A 20,714-nucleotide genomic window follows, 5' to 3' on the forward strand; every position below is an offset into this window, starting at 1 on the left:
AGACTCTTAACAGGTTTTCTTCTAAGATTGCCCTGTATTTGGCTCCATCCATCTTCCCTTCAGTCCTGACCAGCTTCCCTGTCCCTGCTGAAGAAAAGCATCCCCACAACATAATGCTGCCACCACCGTGTTTCACAGTGGGGATGGTGTGTTCAGAGTGATGTGCATTGTTAGTTTTCCGCCATACATAGTGTTTTGCTTTTAGGCCAAATCGTGAAATTTTGGTCCCATCTGACCAGAAAACCTTCTTCCACATGTTTGCTGTGTCCCCCACATGGCTTCTCTCAAACTGCAAACAGGACTACTTATGGCTTTCTTTCAACAATGGCTTTCTTCTTTCCACTCTTCCATAAAGGCCAGATTTGTGGCGTACACGACTAATAGTTGTCCTGTGGACAGATTCTCCAGAGTTACCATGGGCCTCTTGGCTGCTTCTGCGACTGATGCTGTCCTTGCCCGGCCTGTCAGTTTAGGTGGACGTCCATGTAGGTTTGCAGTTGTGCCATACTCTTTCCATTTTCCGATTGATGGATTAAACAGTGTTCCGTGAGATGTTCAAAGCTTTGGATATTTTTTTATTACCTGACCCTGCTTTAAACTTCTCCAAAACTTTATCCCTGACCTGTCTGGTGTGTTCCTTGGCCATCATGATGCTGTTTGTTTGTTGAGGTTCTCTAACAAACCTCTGAGGGCTTCACAGAACAGCTGTATTTATACTAAGATTAAATTACACACAGGTGGACTCTATTTGCTAATTAGGTGACTTCTGAAGGCAATTGGTTCCACTAGATTTTACTTAGGGATATCAGAGTAAAGGAGGCTGTAACAAATGCACGCCACACTTTTCAGATATTTATTTGTATTTATTTTTTTTACGTTTAATTTTAATTTTGGTTGTAACATGACAAAATGTGGAAATTTTCAAGGGGTATGAATACTTTTTCAAGGCTGTGTGTGTGTATATATGGATATATATAATCTACAAAAAGTTGGGGGACACACACCCTAAACCTGAATATCTAAAGTTGATGCTGCTATAAAGACTAGCGCAAACATACAAAAATGTAAAAGGAGTAACTTTTAAATCTTACAAGGCTGCTTAAAAGCACCTAATCTTATTGAGTAAATAAAGATTTAGTCTCATAATATGGCTATACCATGCTTAAGCCCACCACTGTGCCAAAGTACCCCATTTTCAGTGGGTCTTACAATATTTATAAAAAAGAAAGATAAATCCCACTTCTCTTAACCGTGGGAGATACTCTCCCCTTACATGGGAGATGTGTGCAAGCTGCAGACTACATTGCTTAAATTGCACTATGAAAGGACTTCCTTGAGCAACTAATTAGTGGACACTGACAATGAAATACTGGTGTGGGAGGGTGGGGTGCTCCACCCCAAGGAGTCTGTTCTGGACTCAATGTGTAACAAACAGACAAAAAGTTGGGGGGCACACCCTAAGGCTCCTTTCACACTTGTGCGACTTCAAAGTCGCGCAATTTTGCAGCGATTTTGACAAGACAGTCGTACGACTGTGGATCCGACTTTGCCCTGCGACTTGAAGTCCAACATGCGTCCGACTTCAATGAACAGGGATCCGAGTTTGACCCCCGACAATACCAGGCACTGCCTGGTGTTAATCTTTAGGGGGAACGCCACGCACAATGTAAAAAAAAAATGGCATGGGTTCCCCCTCCAAGAGCATATGAGGCCCTTCGGTCTGGCATGTGTGGGCCCCCCCCCCCCAAAATCCATAACAGACCCTTATCTGAGCACATAGCCCGACAGGTCAGGAAAGGGGGTGGGGACGAGCGAGCCCCCCCCCCCCGAACCGTACTAGGCCGCATGCCCTCAACAGTGGGGTCTGCGTGCAAGGAGCTTATCAAAATCTGGAACCTGGTCTTCTCTGCTGTCTTCTCCCTCTGTTCTTCTTCTGATGTTGACTCGACGCTCTCTCCTGCTGTAATGCTGGGTGCGCGGTGTGCCACTACTTATATTGGTATGGGGCGGGCCTCCGGATGAGGACGCACGGTGACCCCGCCCCATGCCAATATAAGTAGTGGCACACCGCGCACCCATCATTACAGCGGGAGAGAGCATTGAGTCAACATCGGAAGAAGAACAAAGGGAGAAGACAGCGGAGAAGACCGGGCAAAAGAACGAGAAGACAGCGTAGAAGCCCCAGCAGAGGCAGAAGACAGCGGACAAAGGGAGAAGAACCGGAGAGGGCTAGAAGACATCAGCGGAGGAGACAGAAGAGCCGGAGAGTGGAGAAGAAGCCGGAAGAGATCCCGGAGCTGCCTAATAATTACTTTAAAAACCTGTTTACTGTGTTTTATTTTTGACACTTTTTTTGCAGGTGAATGGGTAGGGGTACAATGTACCCTATACTCATTCACATAGGGTGGGGGGCCGGGATCTGGGGGCCCTCTTGTTAAAGGGGGCTTCGAGATTCAGATAAGCTCCCCGCCCGCAGACCCCGCTTGCTCGTCCCCTCCCCCTCCCCTGACCTGCCGGGCTGCGTGCTCGGATAAGGGTCTGGTATGGATTTTGTGGGGTCCCCACGCCATTTTTTTGGTGTGGGGGTTCCTCTTAAAATCCATGCCAGACCGAAGGGCCTGGTATGCTCTTGGAAGGGGAAACCAAGCGGTTTTTTTTAGTTTGGCGTGGAGTTCCTCTTCAAAATCATCAGAGCACAAGTCGCATGCCAAATTCGGATCATAGGCTGAAGTAGGATCAAAGTCGGACCAAAGTAGGGCAGGGACTACTTTGAAGTCGGCACGACTTGACGTCGTATTAATATGAATAGTAGTCATTGGAAATCATGGGGAATGACTTGTCATATGACTTTGCAGTCCTAAATCGTAGGACAAGTCATACAAGTGTGAAAGGGGCATAAACCTGAATATCAAACACTACTGTTGCTATAAAGACCTATATATCAATAAAACCACAGAGAACAGCGCACACATACAAAAAATGGCAAAAGAAGAAGTGGGATTTATCTTTCTTTTTTATGAATAGTGTAGGACCCCCTGAAAATGGGGTACTTTGGCGCAGTGGTGGGCTTAAGCATGGTCTGGCTATATTATGTGACTAAATACTCATATTTATAGGTGCTTTTAAGCAGCTTTGTAAGATTTAAGTTACTCTTTTTGCATTTTTGTATGTGTGCGCTATTCTCTGTGTTTTTTCATTTAAATATAATTAATCACACACACGTACACCTGTTTTGCAGCACTTTTTTTTTTTTTTCTTAAATGGAGACTGTAGTTCTATTTTAGGGAAAGACTACTGGCACTGCAGTGGCAATATGCAGATATTTTATGTAATGTATATGTAATGGGTATCCTAAATATACCTGGTTTTGTTTCTAAACAGGAAAAATGGCCGTGTCTTGGACAAAGGGGACATAATCCAGCTAAAGGAGGCTTATAAGTGGATAATCCACCCCTTGATTTCTGATGAACTGGGGGTTCAAGCTGTGAGCAAGGTAACTTTCAGAGTTTACTAAACCCATGCATGGTTCTTTCATTCTGTCTCTGTTCTCCTTACTGCCGGTTCACACAGGGGCGGCACGACTTGCAGGTTGCCTCACCGAGGCGACCTGCACACTACTTCAGCGGCGACTTGCAAATCGACTTCTGTATAGAAGTCAATGCAAGTCGCCTGAAGTCGCCCCAAAAATACTACAGGAACCTTTTTCTAAGTCGGAGCGACTTGCATGCATCGCTCCTATTAGAACGGTTCTGTAGTACAGAATGGGACGCGACTTGTCAGGCGGCTAAGTCGCCTGACAAATCGCCCCTGTGTGTACCGGGGCTTAGGGGTCTCATCCTTTTAAAATTGAATACACATGAATTACATAGTATCTGTATTTATTTAAATGCCAGTCATTGGTGCTGATCACTCCTTAATCAGCTGGGTGCACACATATACATCCAGCCACGATCATTGCAAGTAAATGCTGGTTGTGGGAACAGTCACTGCTGTAACCTGTGATTGCATTGTATGGGCTGAATTGCCCCAGTTATTTGCACACACCTGTTAATCTAGATGCAGGAATCCACGAGTTCTTGTTGTTGGAAATGGTAAGGTGTGCTATCGCCTGTGTGAATTCATTACACAAGCACACAGACTTTTTTGCAACCCTATTTTGCCAGGTCATCACTAGCTGGAAGATAAGGGACCAATTAAATAAAGATTCGGTGACTATTTCTGGCCTTATGGCCATATTAGAAAGTCCTGTGTCAATTTCATGAAAGCCTTGTGACAGTTTGCCTTCCATTGTGTGTAACAAATTCAGGTACTTTGTGACACTTTTACATACTGGCGCTATGACTGTGACAAATTCATTAAGAATTCCTGCCATATTGGTGAAGAGAAAAGTGGAGGTGAAAAAGACCTCTTTTAGGTTGGAGTAAATTGTGTCACATGACATGAGCCTGTTGCAAGTTGCACCAAAAGAAGAGACCGGTTTCTAATAAGCATCCACGACACTCTTTGTGAATTCCGGAGGAAGTTTTGATTCTCAGTACCTTTGCTGTAATCATAATTATTATTTCTTTTTTCGATTATAAGTATTTATAAAGCACTGCAACTTACATAGCACTTTATGAACCTGTACAGTCCCTGCCCTCAAGGAGCTTACAATTTAAAGGACTAGGATCAGTTTGAAAAAGAGCAAAATGTAATACAGTACATTTGGACACAAATACTCCTTTTACATGTATATGTCTGTGCTTTTAATAACTTGTGTGTCTGGTATAAACGGTAAAAAATGGCTTGCACGTATCTATATTGTGCCAGGGAATGCCAACATCACCAGGACATACACTATATAACCAAAAGTATTGGGCCACCTGCCTTTAGACGCACATGAACTTTAATGGCATCCCAGTCTTATGCCCCGTACACACGGTCGGACTTTGTTTGGACATTCCGACAACAAAATCCTAGGATTTTTTCTGACGGATGTTGGCTCAAACTTGTCTTGCATGCACACTGTCACACAAAGTTGTCGGAAAATCCGATCGTTCTAAACGCGGTGACGTAAAACACGTATGTCGGGACTATAAACGGGGCAGTGGCCAATACCTTTCATCTCTTTATTTATTCTGAGCATGCGTGGCACTTTGTCCGTCGGATTTGTGTACACACGATCGGAATTTCCGACAACAAATTTTGTTGTCGGAAAATGTTATATCCTGCTCTCAAACTTTGTGTGTCGGAAAATCCGATGGAAAATGTGTGATGGAACCTACACACGGTCGGAATTTCCGACAACAAGGTCCTATTACACATTTTCCGTCGGAAAATCCGACCATGTGTACGGAGCATTAGTCCATAGGGTTCAATATTGAGTTGGCCCACATTTTGCAGCTATAACGGCTTCAACTATTCTGGGAAGGTTGTCCACAAGGTTTAGGAGCATATCTACAGGGATGTTTGACCATTCTTCCAGAAGCGCATTCGTGAGGTCAGGCACTGATGTTGGACGAGAAGGCCTGGCTCACAGTCTCCGCTCTAATTCATCCCAAAGGTGTTCTATCAGGTTGAGGTTAGGATTCTATGCAGGTGAGTCAAGTTCCTCCACCCCAAACTTGCTCATTCATGTCTTTATGAACCTTGCTTTCAGGTAAGGTAGCCAGGTCCATTTACATCCGACTGCCCATAAAGGCGAATGGAAGGCCTGATCGGGTCCGGCTGTCTGTTTTTCAGCCGGACCCGATCAGCCCCTCCATTGTCCTTTATGGACCTTTTGTGTAAAAGGGACCTTGCAGAGAAACTTATGTAATCCACCTGGCTGTGCTGTGTGGCAAGGTTGTGTAAATCTCAGAAATGGATAGACAGAAATACAAATCATTTGTCAGTTAAAATACTGTAGCTCTCATATATTCTCTTATAGGGCCCATTCATACGATATGCTGTTACCTGTGTTCTTCCTCATGGATAAACACGGGTAACTGCAGTGACACAGAAAACAAAAGTTTTCTGTGTGTCCTGTTCACACCAGAGCATGGGGTTTCTCTGTATTCCAGGGCTGTGCAATATTATGCAAGATGTTTGCATAATATCGCACCTCTCTGGATAGCCCTGCATGTCACAGCACAGTGCAGCGCTGTAAAAAAAATGGATAGGGGCGAATCTGACCCCTAATGGTACTTAGGGCCAATATCCTTTCCCCTACCAATTTGGAGAAAGGAAAAAGACTTCCATTCACATATATCTGCAGCTGCCTCTACCTGGCTTCACCCCAGGCATAAAATATTTCCAAGTCCTGTAATTGAAGCTCCCTGAAGCTGGCTTCCAGATGCTCAACAGTGCGGAGATAACAGGACCCAAGACCATTAGGTCCAGCTGGACTGGAAATGTCCAAGGCTATGTCGGTGTACCAAGCCCTCCTGGCCTTATTTGGCTAACCCTATTATCGGTGTTACCACTTCCCGGATTCAAAGATGCTGTAGTAGTTGAAACAGAGGGAAGGTGTCATCTAGGTAGAACTGGATCCACCTGCAGAGTTCCCCAACATTGACAAATTGCCAAAAAATGTCTTGGGAAGCAAGGACCGCATGGTCCCGGCATTAGTTGCTGATAACTGGAAACCCCCCCTGTCAATTTTCTATACTTGGAATATGTACTGGTGACAGAGACAGCACCCGTTGTTCTGCCCCAGACAGAATGTGGTTCACTTTCCTGAGCCGCACAACTCCTGGTGCCACCCTGGTGGTTAATATATGCCACTGTAGAGGCAATGTTGGATTGAATCTACAACTGATTTGTTCAATAATACAGAGCCTGGTTTACTGGCCAAAAGTTTCAAGATATTGCAGGGCAGTAACCTCTCCTGTGGAGACCAAGTCCACTGTAGTCACCTTCAAACCAACTGGAGAGACTAGCACTAGTGGTTATTATCCTCCAAATTCCTGAAAGGAAGAATTTCACCTTCTGCAGATTCTGAACCATCAACCACCAATTTGAGCTCTGCAATACCCCGGGAACAGAGTCCTCCGGTACCCCAATGCTTGGATCCTCGTGTTCCAGACAGAGAGAATGTTCATCTACAAAAGACCTGGAGTAGGACTGTACGTAGAAATGTATCAAAGGAAAAACTGGAACCAACTGCTTCCTGAACAAAGATTATTGTGGTATACTGAGATTGGCACCCCCTGAGTTTTCAGCAAGTCCTTTGTGAACCCTCGGAGCTGTGGCCAGCCTGAACAGCAGAGTCACAAAAATAAAAAAGACAACTTTGCATTGCAATTGCAAAAACCCTTGGTGAGCCTGGAAAAAAGCGGCGCATGAAGATATGGGTCATTGATGACTATGGACTCCGAAATCTACCTCTCTAAATGGACAGAAACAGAAGGATGTCCAGCGGCTTAAGATCTAAGCTAGACCTTCTATCCCCATTTGGTTTTGGGACCGCTACCAGTTGATTTTTTTTTTTTATTAATAATGAGCCAATACCTTCTGCTCCAAGAGTCAAATGCAAGGCAAAAGACTGACGACCCTGTGGCAGACCCAGAAGGCCCAAAGAGGCGTACCTAACCTACCAAGCTTCTGCCGGCTAAAAATGGAGCAAACCACCTCAGTCACTGCCCTAAGGTCTTCTGGCCTGAGATACTCTGAAAACGCAGCAGCCTCAGATGCCTCCCTCACACAGCATCTGGTATTCCCGGGCAGTCTCCCATCCATATACTAAGCAGGCCTGATGCTGCTTATTCTTCGATCAACAGAGATCAGGCATGATCAAGGTGATGCGGCCGCAGTCCATCTGGTGAAAAATGAATGCGTCAGTAAACACTGCAATGCCAAACATCACAGTGGCTCAGATGGACCTAACACCACTGTCCATCGGGAGATGTAGACACCGCCAGGATGCAGGCCTAAAACAACGTTGGTTTACTGCTATGCAACCCCTTAGGTATGTAAGTATACAGGTACCCAGGTATGCTGTTATGTAGGTACCTAGGTATGCAAACATGCAGGTATACAGGTATTCTTGCCGTTCATGCATTGATGTGTTCAAGGCACATAAGCCTTTTTGTATGTATCCTAAGGCAAATAAGTACATATGTACAGTATCTCACTAATCAAATCTATGTAAGTGCAACTTTACAGCAATGACACTTTACTCAACTGGATTTTTTCTAAACGGGATCCCCATTTCATGCAATACAGTTGCTGAGCTATTTGCAATAATTCTTGTATAACCAATTGACAATTAGCTATAGTTTATGCTACGGTGCACTATTTCCTCAGATATCAGGAAGCCCTGAACAATTAGTCCTTAATCGGTCACCATCTGTGGAAATCTTTGAGACATGTAGCATACAACCAGCCGGAAAGGGACAAGTATGGCTCGGTGTTCAGGATAAAATCCACTCGTAGACCATTGTGGCTCAGATATATGGAAATATATGAGATTCATGTATTATGCAGTTATTCTACATGTTTACAGCCATGTCTTGGTTGTCCAATATTCTAGAGTGACGACGTTGTCTCTCGTAATTTTTCTATCTTTATATTTTTTGCACTAATAAAGTTTATTTGGCATATGAATACCATGGTTTGGTCCTCCATTCAACCACTTGTCCCTTTCCCATTTCTTTTCCTAATTTATACACTATATTGGCGTCTTTATCTCTCATTTGGGGTATGCTATTTGGTGCTACGATTGGATTGCGAGGATTCGTTGTTTTTCCAACTGGCTATTTGGAGCTGTATCACCTGCATACCCTATGTGGATCTCTTAACGGAGTTGGAGTATCCTATACACGACAGTCCTTGTTGACCTCCCGTAATAGGGGGTCAACGCTCTCTGGTAAGAGCACATCTTTATCATTGGTGGTTCATGCACGAGGTGGAGGCAGTCGGTGACACAACAGTTGAGAATCTGTTCACGTCTCATGTCACGTTGGTGACTCTTGGACTCACTTTGATGTTTTGTTTTTGTTTTCATTTGCCTCCTCTGCCCAAAACAGCTGCTGCCTGCACACTAAACTGGTTTAGTCTCAGGGTAGTGTAAATGGGACCATATACATTTCATCTCTGTATTTAGCTGTTTACCTGACTTTCAGCTTTACTTACTGTATTTTTTGCTCCATAAGACGCACCTGACCATAAGACGCACCTATGTTTTAGAGGAGGAAAACAAAAAAAAAAATATTCTGAACCAAATGGTGTACTAAAATATTTTCCAGTGCCCATGAAATGCAGCCTGACCGTTGCCATAGAAAATGCAGAGTGACCGTTGCCATAGAAAATGCAGAGTGACCGTTGCCATAGAAAATGCAGAGTGACCGTTGCCATAGAAAATGCAGAGTGACCGTTGCCATAGAAAATGCAGCGTGACCGTTGCCATAGAAAATGCAGAGTGACCGTTGCCATAGAAATGCAGAGGGAATATTGCCACAAACGCAGCCTTACCTGATGTTATCCCTTCCACCTAACAGAAGACATGACAGACTGAGCGGCCAAAAAGCTCTATTTTCTGTCTCAGGAACCAGCCGGAAGATCGCCCGATACCCACAGGGGTTTTGGAAGTCCGTCCTCCGCTCTCCTGCCTCTCTTCCGGTGGTGGCGGCGGAAGGCGATGCGAGCCGTGGCAGGGGGCTGTGCCATCGGCGGTGGGGAGGGGGGGGCGGTGCCTGTCATATTCGCACCATAAGACGCAGGGACATTTTCCCCCATATTTCTGGGGGGAAAAAGGGCGTCTTATAGTCCAAAAAATACGGTATTTGTTTCACAGAATGCACTTGTTTATTGTTTCATGTTTTCTTGATGTTCCTCTTCTTTACACTTGTTTTAATTGTGATATGATATAATGTGACATGGGATCAGTTTCCTCTTTTGTTGTGCAGGCATGATCACTACCCATGCTTGTTTACCTCGTTCTTATTACTGATATATATACTGTATATATTTTGTTGTTTTGTTTTTAGAGTGCCTTTGAAGTCGGGGTGGTGTTTTGTCACCAAGAAACTGACGAGGACTGCCACTTCCTGTAAGTGACACTGCCCCAGTGCTTTGAAACTGTTGGTTTTACTGCAGCACCTCACCAAATACATCTCATTTAGTAGACTAGGGAAAGCACTGTAGAGGGCGTTTAGAATATACTGTAAGTCATTAGAAAATTATATACTTAAACTAGAAAACTAGAATTAACAACTGAATGAGTCACTCAATGTCAATAAATATATGTGTGTGTATATATATATATATATATATATATATATATATATATATATATATATATATATATATATATATATATATATATATATATATATATATATATAATTTCTTGTGATTGATAATTATAAATAGTCTACAATGGTGTGGTCCAAACCTTTATCAGCTGTGCATCTCCCTCCTAACCATTGCCAGGTCCAAGTCCCACCTATAATTCTGACCCTGTTTACAAGGATGGATAAGTGCCCCATTTACTTTTGCTATAGCATTTGCGCCGTTTAGCTGTTCCTTTGGGTGTTGTGTTGCAGATTCACTACAGTTATGCCAGGAGTACCAACATTAGGACTACATGATCACAATCACCATGACTCACAATCACATGTGTGGTTCAAGTGGACAGAGCAACCGCCCTGCCGCAGTAGTTGTAGGTGGGGCAATCGCTAAGTGGTTAAATCAGGGCTTGACAAATTTGCTTTGAATCTAGGAGCCAGCTAAAAAAGTTAGGAGCCAGGTTTTTTTAGCTTAGCATAGATTGTCAGCACCCTGGGCAAGGCAAGTAATTTGCGCCCCCTAACCCTAACTTGCTTTCAGCCAATAACCAGCCAATAACCTCAACGTAATACCCTTATGTCATAGATGTAGGCTGACCAAAAAGAATGACAATAAAAACTTGTTATTGGGGGAAACTCCACTACATTAGGCTCCGTTCACACCTGGGCGTTTTGGGATCGCTGCGATTCTGCCTGCAATCTCAATACGCACTATTTGTCATTATTTTTAATGACATCTTTTTATGTTTTTATGGTGTGGTTTTGCCACGATTGTCGCAAGAAAATTGAATTGAAGCTTGTCACCCAAAAAGGAGCAGAGTTTTTTTTGGGCGACATGTGTTTTGCAATGCGACTTTCTGCGATTGTCGTGCAATTTACTGCACTGCAATTTGCATCGCGTGAAACTTGTAGCCCAAAAAAGAGCTGGAGCTTCTTTTGGGAGATGAGCTTCACGAGATGCGATTTGCTGTATGACAATCACGGCAAAACTGCACCACATTTTAGGTGTCATTGGAAATATCAGCACTTGAACCAGCGTTTTGCGATCACAGGCAGAATCACAGAGATTTTGCCGCAATCCCAAAATGCCCAAGTCTGAATGGATCTGCCCTGGATCACACATAGGCGATTCTGGATGTGTTTTCAAACTTGCAGATTCGCATAACAGGCTAGATATTATGTGTTCTTATTGAGGTGGTTCAAACAATCCACACGCATTGCCATTGAGTGCCATTAAGGAAAGGCTCCTGTGCGAGTTTGTAGTGGTGCATTCCAGACTCTCAAGTGATAGAGTCTGGAACACATCATGCATGCAGAGATAATGGTTCACATGGGGTAGCTTTTAACAGGAGTTTTTGCACTGCAGTCAATGGGGGGTGTTTTGGCACTGAAGTCAATAGGGCGCAATTTTGCAATGAAGTCAATGGGGGGCAATTTTGGAGAGAGAATGAGAGACAAAATCGTGCCCGTGTTGAAATCGCACAGAATTACATTGCAATTTCAGTACACATAGGTGTGAACCCAGGTGCCAGGACGCAGTTTCTAGTCGCCATGGTGACCTGGAGCCTGGGATTTGTCGAGCCCTGCTTTAAATCATTACTGTACAGTTGTCAATCTTCATAGTGGTTTTGGAGGGGCTGTCTGGTTTCAGAACCAAATGTTTGTTTCCTCCCAATTGAAAAGGAAGCAGGAAAGAAAAGAAAGTGAACAAATCATATGTATTTATATTTAGTATTTGGAAATATAATTAGGAATGAGCTGTTTTAATCCACATTGACTGTTAAACAGAATGGTTAGAGGGCATGATACCGGGACTACTGGTATCATAAATAGTGGTAGTGGTACATTCCCTGCAATCAGGTTCATTTTCATGTTCTTACATTTGAAAACTAGAATGAGAATGAATGAGAATGAATTTTGCATGATTAGTTTCCCCCTTCTGAAGTGTCAGATTCATCGGGATGTCAGTTTATACTTTTTGATTTTGAAAAAAATTATTTGAAACTGAAAAAGAAAATTGAAACGGAGATTGTAATTTTTAAATAAAATGCAACAGTTGCCTTTTTCCCAGTCATACATTACTATTCATCTGTTCCTAGAGCTACCGTGTGCAAGGACTGTTTCAAACCTGCTAAGAATAAACACGTAAGTGGAAGTTGATGTGAAAAACACACTCAGGGTACAGATGTGTGTCTACATATGTACCTTCTGGAAAATGCTTGATATTGTGTCAATCTTTCTTTCCTTTCCTTTCATTTCAGTTTCTTAATTCCTTTCTTTATTCCTTTCTTTGTTTCTTTCAAATTTTGAAGTAAAGAATAAACTTTATTGGCAGGACCAACTAGATTTTAGCATTGCCAAAGCTAAAAGGGGTGGAAGGATTACCTAGTACACACGGTGAGGACGGAAAATACCGCTTTCGAAGCGATCGTACGATAATCTGATCGTTAGTACACAGCTTTCGATAGCCTATCACGACAGTTCATGCAAGATTATCCGAAGGGACAAGCAAAATTTTTCTTGAAAGATACCAGAACAAACGATTTTTGTTTAATCAGTACAGTATTTATAAAACAATGTTAGTGCAGCGCAATAATATGAGGAAAAAAGTCCATTTCGAAATATAGGGACTCAGGTGTCCAAAATGAAGAATGGCAAGTTCCCTCGTGTTGGAAACGGAAATAAATTCTCCAGTGGTAAGTCGGTCACAATACCCTCCACCACAGACAAACAGATGCGCTTACCGGATCAGGTGGACCTCTTATTATAGGAGGTCAGAAACGCATATATCCACTGAGAAATGAAGGAACACTCCAATACAGCTGTGGGGGTCCCCAATCCAACACCATGAAACACCGATCCAGCAGTGAGATGCAGCAGTATTGGTTCCCAATACTGGCAATAAAAATGTGGAGACACAACGGTCCCCAAAAAAGAAAAAAACGCTCTAAGTGTACTCCGTAGGTTTATTCAAGTAAGTAAAAAGCATAAAATATGGCGCTAACAAGCGCACGCAATAAAATTATCAATGAAAAGTTTCAATGGATAAAAAGGCATGTTCTCATGCAAACAGCTGGGAGATTGCAGCGGGTGACGTGCATAGTATAAGCTCCTTCCCCGGGGACGTCACACTGCACGTCACCCGCTGCCAGGATGCAGGGGGTGAAGCGCTGGCCACACCTTGTTCCCCACCTGGGGTATATTATGTCTTTTCCCTAGGTTAATCAGTTGTTGGGGAAAGGATGCAAGCAGGCTGTGAAGAAACATGTCTGCAGATCTGAAGCAGACCCAGTGTGGTCTCGCTACTAGCCAGGAGGCTTAATCATTTTTGTGTTTGTTTTATATGTGACTATTACCCTTGTGAGGGAAGTTCCTGTTTTGGGTCTTATTTTGCTGCAACACTAACCAATAAAAAAGGGCAGGAAGCCCTTAAACCCACTGGATGCCTGGATTACCTTTCTGCAAGCATTCTTTTTGAAGCTGAACCCCCCAATTGGTGCTCAAATGCAAGCAGTCACTCTGGTGATTCTCTCTGAAAGGCATGTTTGCTGGTTACGCTGTGTATCTGATGTTAAAGATGCATTGACGTGAGGAGTGTAAACGATTGTGTGGGCAGTGCTTAACCTCTTCAGATCCGCGCTATTGACAAATGACGGCAACAGCGCAGACCTACATTGCCGGGACGACGTCTATTGACGTCGTCCCGTGCACGAGCGGCCTGCGCACCCCCTGCAGGGCGCGCACGGCGCGCTCGGTGATCAGCGAGTCTATGAGACTCGCCTGATCACAGATCAGAGTAAGGGGTCGGCCCCGACCCCTTACCACATGATCAGCTGTCAGCCAATGACAGCTGATCATGTGATGTAAACAGAACCGGTAATCGGCTATTTTTTCTCCTCGCGCTGACAGCGTGAGGAGGGAAAAAAAAGGCGATCACCGGCGGCCGTGAGAGGGACATCAGTCCCGATCACGGCGATCATCTGTGCTCCCTGCCAGTGACACCTAGTAATAGGAGCAGTACCGCCTACCAGTACCCACCTGCGTCACCCATCAGTGCCCACAGTGCCACCCATCAGCGCCCACAATCAGTGCCACAACAACAGTGCTGCACATCAGTGCCACCCATCAGTGCCAGCTATCCGTGCCACCTATCAGTGCCGCCTTATCTGTCCCCATCAGTGCCGCCTTAACTGTGCCTATCAGTGCCCACCAGTGCCGCCTGTTTGCAAAATTTTCTAACAAACTATGAAACATGATTTTTTTTTTTTCAAAATTTTCCATCTTTTTTTGTTTGTTTAGCAAAAAATAAAAATCCCAGCTGTGATTAAATACCACCAAAAGAAAGCTCTATTTGTGTGAAAAAAAATTATAAAAATTTAATTTGGGTACAGTGTTGTATGACCGCGCAATTGTCATTCAAAGTGCGTCGGCGCTGAAAGTTGAAAATTGGTCTGTGCAGGAGGGGGGTTAAGTGCCCAGTAAGCAAGTGGTTAAATGGACAGCAGATTGTGTCTATACCACCTAAAGGCACACTGCTGTGTGGTGTAATTGTGAATTTAGTATGGAGGACTTGATAAAGGCCTTGCTTCAAAATAATGCTGCACAGCAACAGGCTTATAAGCATAACCTTGCACAACAGCAAGAAACTAAGCAAGCTGCAGCACACCTAAAAGAAATGGGCAGGAAGCCTTTAAATTCACTGAATGCCTGGATTATCTTTCTGCGAGCTCTCTGCTTGAAGCTGAACCCCACAATATGCAACACCAAGTCCAAAAAAGTTGTGACTTTGTATAAAATCTACATAAAAACAAAGTGCAATGATTTGTAAATCTCATAAACCCATGTTTTTCTTTTCAAAATAGAAAACATATCAAATGTTTAAACTGAGAAAATGTACCATTTTAAGAAAAAAAGTAATTTAATTTAATTTTTAATTTAATTTAAAAAAAATGTAATTTTAAAAATGATGGCAGCAACATGTCTCAAAAAAAGTTGAGACAGGGCAACAAAAAGCTGGCAAAAGAAGTGGTGCTAACAAGGAAGAGCTGGAAGAATATTTTGCAACTAATTAGGTAAACGGTAACAGGTCAATAACATGAGTTGGTATAAAAAAAGCATCTTAGAGAGTCGCAGTGTCTCAGACGTAAAGATGGGCAAAGGTTGTGAAAAGCTGCATCTAAAAATTGTCAAACCATATCAAAATAATGTTCTTTAATGTAAATTTGCAACAACTTTTAAATCTATCATCTACTGTACATGATATCATCCAAAGGTTCAGAGAATTTGGAGAAATATATGTGCTCAAGGGACAAGGCCGAACCTTTGTTGTTCTTGAGGCCTGTGATCTTTACCTTCAGACAGAATAGGACATGGAAAGAAGGCTAAGCGACTCAACCATGCAAACAGACATAGGAACTGGGATGCAAAAAAATGGAAGCAGATGCTCTGGACTGATAAGTCAAAATATGAAATATGTGACTGTAGTAGGAGGTAGTTTGTTCACAAAGGGTTGGAGAGCGGTACAATAATGAGTGTCTGCAGGCAACAGTGAAGCATGGTGGAGGTTCCTTGCAAGTTTGAGGCTGCATTTCTATAAATGACGTTGGAGATTTGGTCAGGATCAATGGTGTTCTCAATGCCGAGAAATACAGACGAAGGCTGATGCATCATGCCATACCATCAGTGAGGTGTGTGATTGACCCCAAATGTATTCTGCAGCAGAACAAAAGTGCTGGAAGTGATGCTTTGGCCCCCACAGAGCCCTGATCTCAATAAAATAAAGTCTGTCTGGGATTACATGAAGAGACAAAAGGATTTGAGGCAGCCTACATCCACAGAAGATCTGTGGTTCTCCAAGATGTCTGGAACAACCTACCTGTCGAGTTTCTTCAAAAACTGTGTGCAAGTGTACCTAGAAGAATTGATGCTGTTTTGTAGGCAAAAGGGTCCTGGAGGCACAGGGGGCAGAGCTAGAGCAGGGAATGTGTCAGTGCAGCTGGGGGACAATTTGAAACATAAACTCAGAGGAGATCATTTATAGAAACAAAAGATAATACATATAGGTTGTGTTATTTGCATCTGTTTTATGAAAATATTTATGGGTGTGAGGGGGAGATGTTCCTCTTTAGGCTTTAGGCCTCGCAGGCCAAAAGTTCCCAGTCTTACCTGGAGCACAGAAAACTGATTACAAAAGTAAAACTGGGAAAAGCTAACAAAACATGTTGCTTAAAACACAAGTGTAATCTCATCTTCAACCTGCTCTCACCCCCATTCTATGCCATTATACTTGCCTATTCCCCGGATGCCCCTAGTGCCCCAAGGGCCAGATAAAAGCAAGCAAAAGGCCACATCCAGCCCGTGGGCCACAGTTTGGGGACCACTGCTCTACAGGGTAGTTAGTATTGGGCTTAGAATGGGGGTGGGAGCAGGTTTAAAGTGGTTATAAAGTTTCCTTTTTTATTTTTTTTAATTTATTTTATTTTTTTTAAATAACAAACTTGCCTATACAGTGCCTTGAAAAAGTATTCATCCCCCTTGAAATTTTACATTTGTCATGTTACAACCAAAAATGTAAATGTATTTTATTGGGATTTTATGTGATAGATCAACACAAAGTGGCACATAATTGTGAAGTGGAAGGAAAATGCTAAATGGTTTTCAACATTTTTTACAAATAAATATATGAAAAGTGTGTCATGCATTTGTATTCAGCCCCTTTTACTCTGATATCCCTAACTAAAATCTAGTGGAATCAATTGCCTTCAGAAGTCACCTAATTAGTAAATAGAGTCCACCTGTGTGTAATTTAATCTCAGTATAAATACAGCTGTTCTGTGAAGCACTCAGAGGTTTGTTAGAGAACCTTAGTGAACAAACAGCATCATGAAATCCAAGGAACACACCAGACAGGTCAGGGATAAAGTTGTGGAGAAGTTTAAAGCAAGCAGGGTTAGGTTATAAAAAAAAAAAATTATCCCAAGCTTTGAACATCTCACGGAGCACTGTTCAATCCATCATCTGAAAATGGAAAGAGTATGGCACAACTGCAAACCTACCAAGACATGGATGTCCACCTAAACTGACAGGCCGGGCAAGGAGAGCATTAATGAGAGAAGCAGCCAAGAGGCCCATGGTAACTCTGGAGGAGCTGCAGAGGTCCACAGCTCAGGTGGGAGAATCTGTCCACAGGACAACTATTAGTCGTGCACTCCACAAATCTGGCCTTTATGGAAGAGTGTAAAGAAGAAAGCCATTGTTGAAAGCAAGCCATAAGAAGTCCCGTTTGCGAGAAGCCATGTGGGGGACACAGCAAACATGTGGAAGAAGGTTGAACTTTTTGGCCTAAAAGCAAAGCGCTATGTGTGGCGAAAAAATAACTGCACATCACCCTGAACACGCCATCCCCACCGTGAAACATGGTGGCAGCATCATGTTGTGGGGATGCTTTTCTTCAGCAGGGACAGGGAAGCTGGTCAGAGTTGATGGGAAGATGGATGGAGCCAAATACAGAGCAATCTTAGAAGGAAACCTGTCAGAGTCTGCAAGAGACTTGAGACTGGGGCGGAGGTTCACTTTCCAGCAGGACAACGATCCTAAACATACAGCCAGAGCTACAATAGAATGGTTTAGATCAAAGCATAGTCATGTGTTAGAATGGCCCAGTCAAAGTCCAGACCTAAAGCGAATTGAGGATCTGTGGCAAGACTTGAAAATTGCTGTTCACAGACTCTTTCCATCCAATTTGACAGAGCTTGAGCTATTTTGCAAAGAAGAATGGGCAACAATGTCTCTCTCTAGATGTGCAAAGCTAGTAGAGACATACCCAAAAAGATTTGCAGCTGCGAAAGGTGGTTTACAAAATTTTGACTCGGGGGCTAAATGCAAATGCACACCACACTTTTCACGTATTTATTTGTAAAAAATGTTGAAAGCTATTTATCATTTTCCTTCTACTTCATGATTATGTGCTACTTTGTGTTGGTCTAACTCTATCACATAAAATCCCAATAAAATACATTTACGTTATTGGTTGTAACATGACAAAATGTAGAAGATTTCAAGGGGTATGAATACTTTTTCAAGGCACTGTACTTACCTGCTCTGTGCAATGGTTTTGGATCAGGCAGCTATGATCCTCTTCTTTTGGGGTCCTCTGCCAGTGCTTCAGGCCCCTCCTCTTTATCGGGTGCCCCCAGGGAAAGCGGCTTTCCCTGGAGGCACCTTAGCTTGTTCGCTCCTAAGTCCTGCTGCTGCGTCTATTGACACAGACAGCAGAACTCGGGCCCACCCCCGCTCCCGTGTCACTGGATTTGATTGACAGCAGTGGGAGTCAATTGCTATCGCTGTTACTAATCTCTCCAATGAGGAGAGAGACAGTGGCGGGAGCCACTGCCCTCGTGCACAACGCTGGATTGGATTGGGCTCAGGTAAGAAAAAGATGGGTCTGGGGGGCAGCTGCAGCACAGAAGGTTTTTCATCTGAATGCATAGAATGCATTCTGGTGTAAAACTTTAAGGCTTTAGAACCACTTTAGGTTTAGATAGGATTTGACTGGACTTCTACTTTAGGCTGGCCATACATGGATCTAAATCTTTTTTTCCCCCATTAGATAACAGCCTTAATATTAGTTGTTCTTATATCTGCAGTCTGTCTTTACCAGAATGGCAGTTGTGAAAGCTCTAGAGAAGATAAAAGAAAATGATTTCTGGAGGTAAGTTCTGTAAACTTGTCTTCTCAGTATAGCTGTCTTTATTAACAGAACAATGTGGAGGAGTATCTACCATTTGTTAATGATCTGCAAATTAATCACTTTATTTTGCCTTCTCTGTCTTGAGTTTTTGGAAGATGTTCAGACTTCAAAGAAGCAGTCTTTTCCTGGCCAGCCGAATCTGTCTACTTAGATGGTTATGTGGGCTGTGTCGTTAATAGCATAATGCTTCTAGTTACTGGTGGAAAACCTGCACTGACAAAGCAAATATTTCTTAAAAAAGCAGCAATTCTAATTTTTTGTTTTCTGTTGGGGTTGATGAGCAGAATCTCACATTACCCATTGTTGATATAGTTCTGTGTATGGTATGAATAGGTGCTTTTTAACAGGCATGATAGATTTGCTGAATTTGCAAAGACTTGCTAAGCAGGTTCCAAGGTGGACAATGATCTACTTGGTGTTTCTGCAGGAATTGACTGAAATTCAGGCCGTCAGTGGCTCTCCTATTTGTCCTTAGAGCAGCAAATGAAAGCGCCCCAGGGTGCTCCATAAACATGTTTGGTTCTGCTGACTAAGCAGGTTTGTCACTGCAGAAGAGAGGAGGAAGGAGATAAATGCACTCAGACTATGCTTATTCTACTTGTTTCAGGAAATAAAAATGTCAATTGCTTGATCAGTGTTCCCCTGAAAGCCTGGTACACACACTATGTTTCATCTCCTATGTGTCAGCTCTGGTCAGAGTCGCTGTACTAACTATGCAAAGTTAGTACTGCGATTTCCCTTGCTAAGCTGTTGTGTTCTTCTGACAGGGGAGAGGGGGTAGCCCCCCCAGAACACTTCAGTCAGTGCTCTCCGCCATTGGTTTTCCAACAGCCCACCGACTCGAATATTGGCCGTTTTTTTTTAATTTTTATTTTAACTGGCCGATGTCTCCCGACATTCGGCCCGTGTTTGTACGGGGCTTAAAGGGAAGGGGTTGTAAACCTTCGTGTTTTTTCACCTTAATTCATTAAGGTGAAAAAACACCTGGCAGTGACCGGCCCCCCCAGCCCCTCATTTTACTTACCTGAGCCCTGGAACTTGACCCGGCGGGAACACGCTGTCTCTCTGCAGGGGGTTCTCGGCTCTTGATTGGATAGATTGATAGCAGCGCAGGCATTGGCTCCCGCTGCTGTCAATCATATCCAATGACGCGGGCGCCGGGAGCGGTGTCGGGTCATACATTCGGCGTCTATGGACGCTGAATGCTGGACTCTAGAGCGTGCCCGCAAGGTAACCCCCTCGGGAGAGCGCTTCTCCTAGGGGGTTATCTGATGTGTGGAGGAGCCACGAGAGCCGCCGGGGGTCCCCAGAAGAGGATGTTAGGGGGCACTCGTGCAAAACGAGCTGCACAGTGGTGGTAAGTATGATTTGTTGGTTTTTTGAAAAGAAAAAAAACGAACCCTTACAATCAGTTTGAGTAGTCAGCCAGTGAGCATCTTCTTGCCAATGTACAGCCGTGGTCAAATGTTTTGAGAATGACACAAATATTCACTTTCACAAAGTCTGCTGCTTCAGTGTTTTTGGACCTTTTTGTCAGATGTTTCTATGATATACTGAAGTATAATTACAAGCATTTCATAAGTGTCAGAGGCTTTTAGTGACAATTACTATAAAGTTTATGCCAAGAGTCAATAATTGCAGTGTTGACCCTTCCTTCTTTTTCAAGACCTCTGCAATGCGCCCTGGCATTCTGTCAATCAACTTATGGGCCACATCCT

At 43.4% G+C, this 20,714-nt stretch overlaps 1 protein-coding gene across 1 annotated transcript in view; it reads left to right on the forward strand.

The window, feature by feature from the left end:
• PUS10 (pseudouridine synthase 10) overlaps positions 1–20,714 on the forward strand; it is a 145,595-nt gene that overhangs the window by 49,981 nt on the left and 74,900 nt on the right. Inside the window, exons 7-10 of the mRNA XM_073628101.1 lie at positions 3,382–3,493; positions 9,948–10,009; positions 12,347–12,392; positions 18,893–18,957. Coding sequence (XP_073484202.1) covers positions 3,382–3,493; positions 9,948–10,009; positions 12,347–12,392; positions 18,893–18,957 — 285 coding nt within the window. The remainder of the gene's footprint in view (positions 1–3,381; positions 3,494–9,947; positions 10,010–12,346; positions 12,393–18,892; positions 18,958–20,714) is intronic.

Source organism: Aquarana catesbeiana, linkage group LG04 (genome assembly GCF_042186555.1).
Source record: "Aquarana catesbeiana isolate 2022-GZ linkage group LG04, ASM4218655v1, whole genome shotgun sequence".
Lineage (NCBI taxonomy): Eukaryota > Metazoa > Chordata > Amphibia > Anura > Ranidae > Aquarana > Aquarana catesbeiana.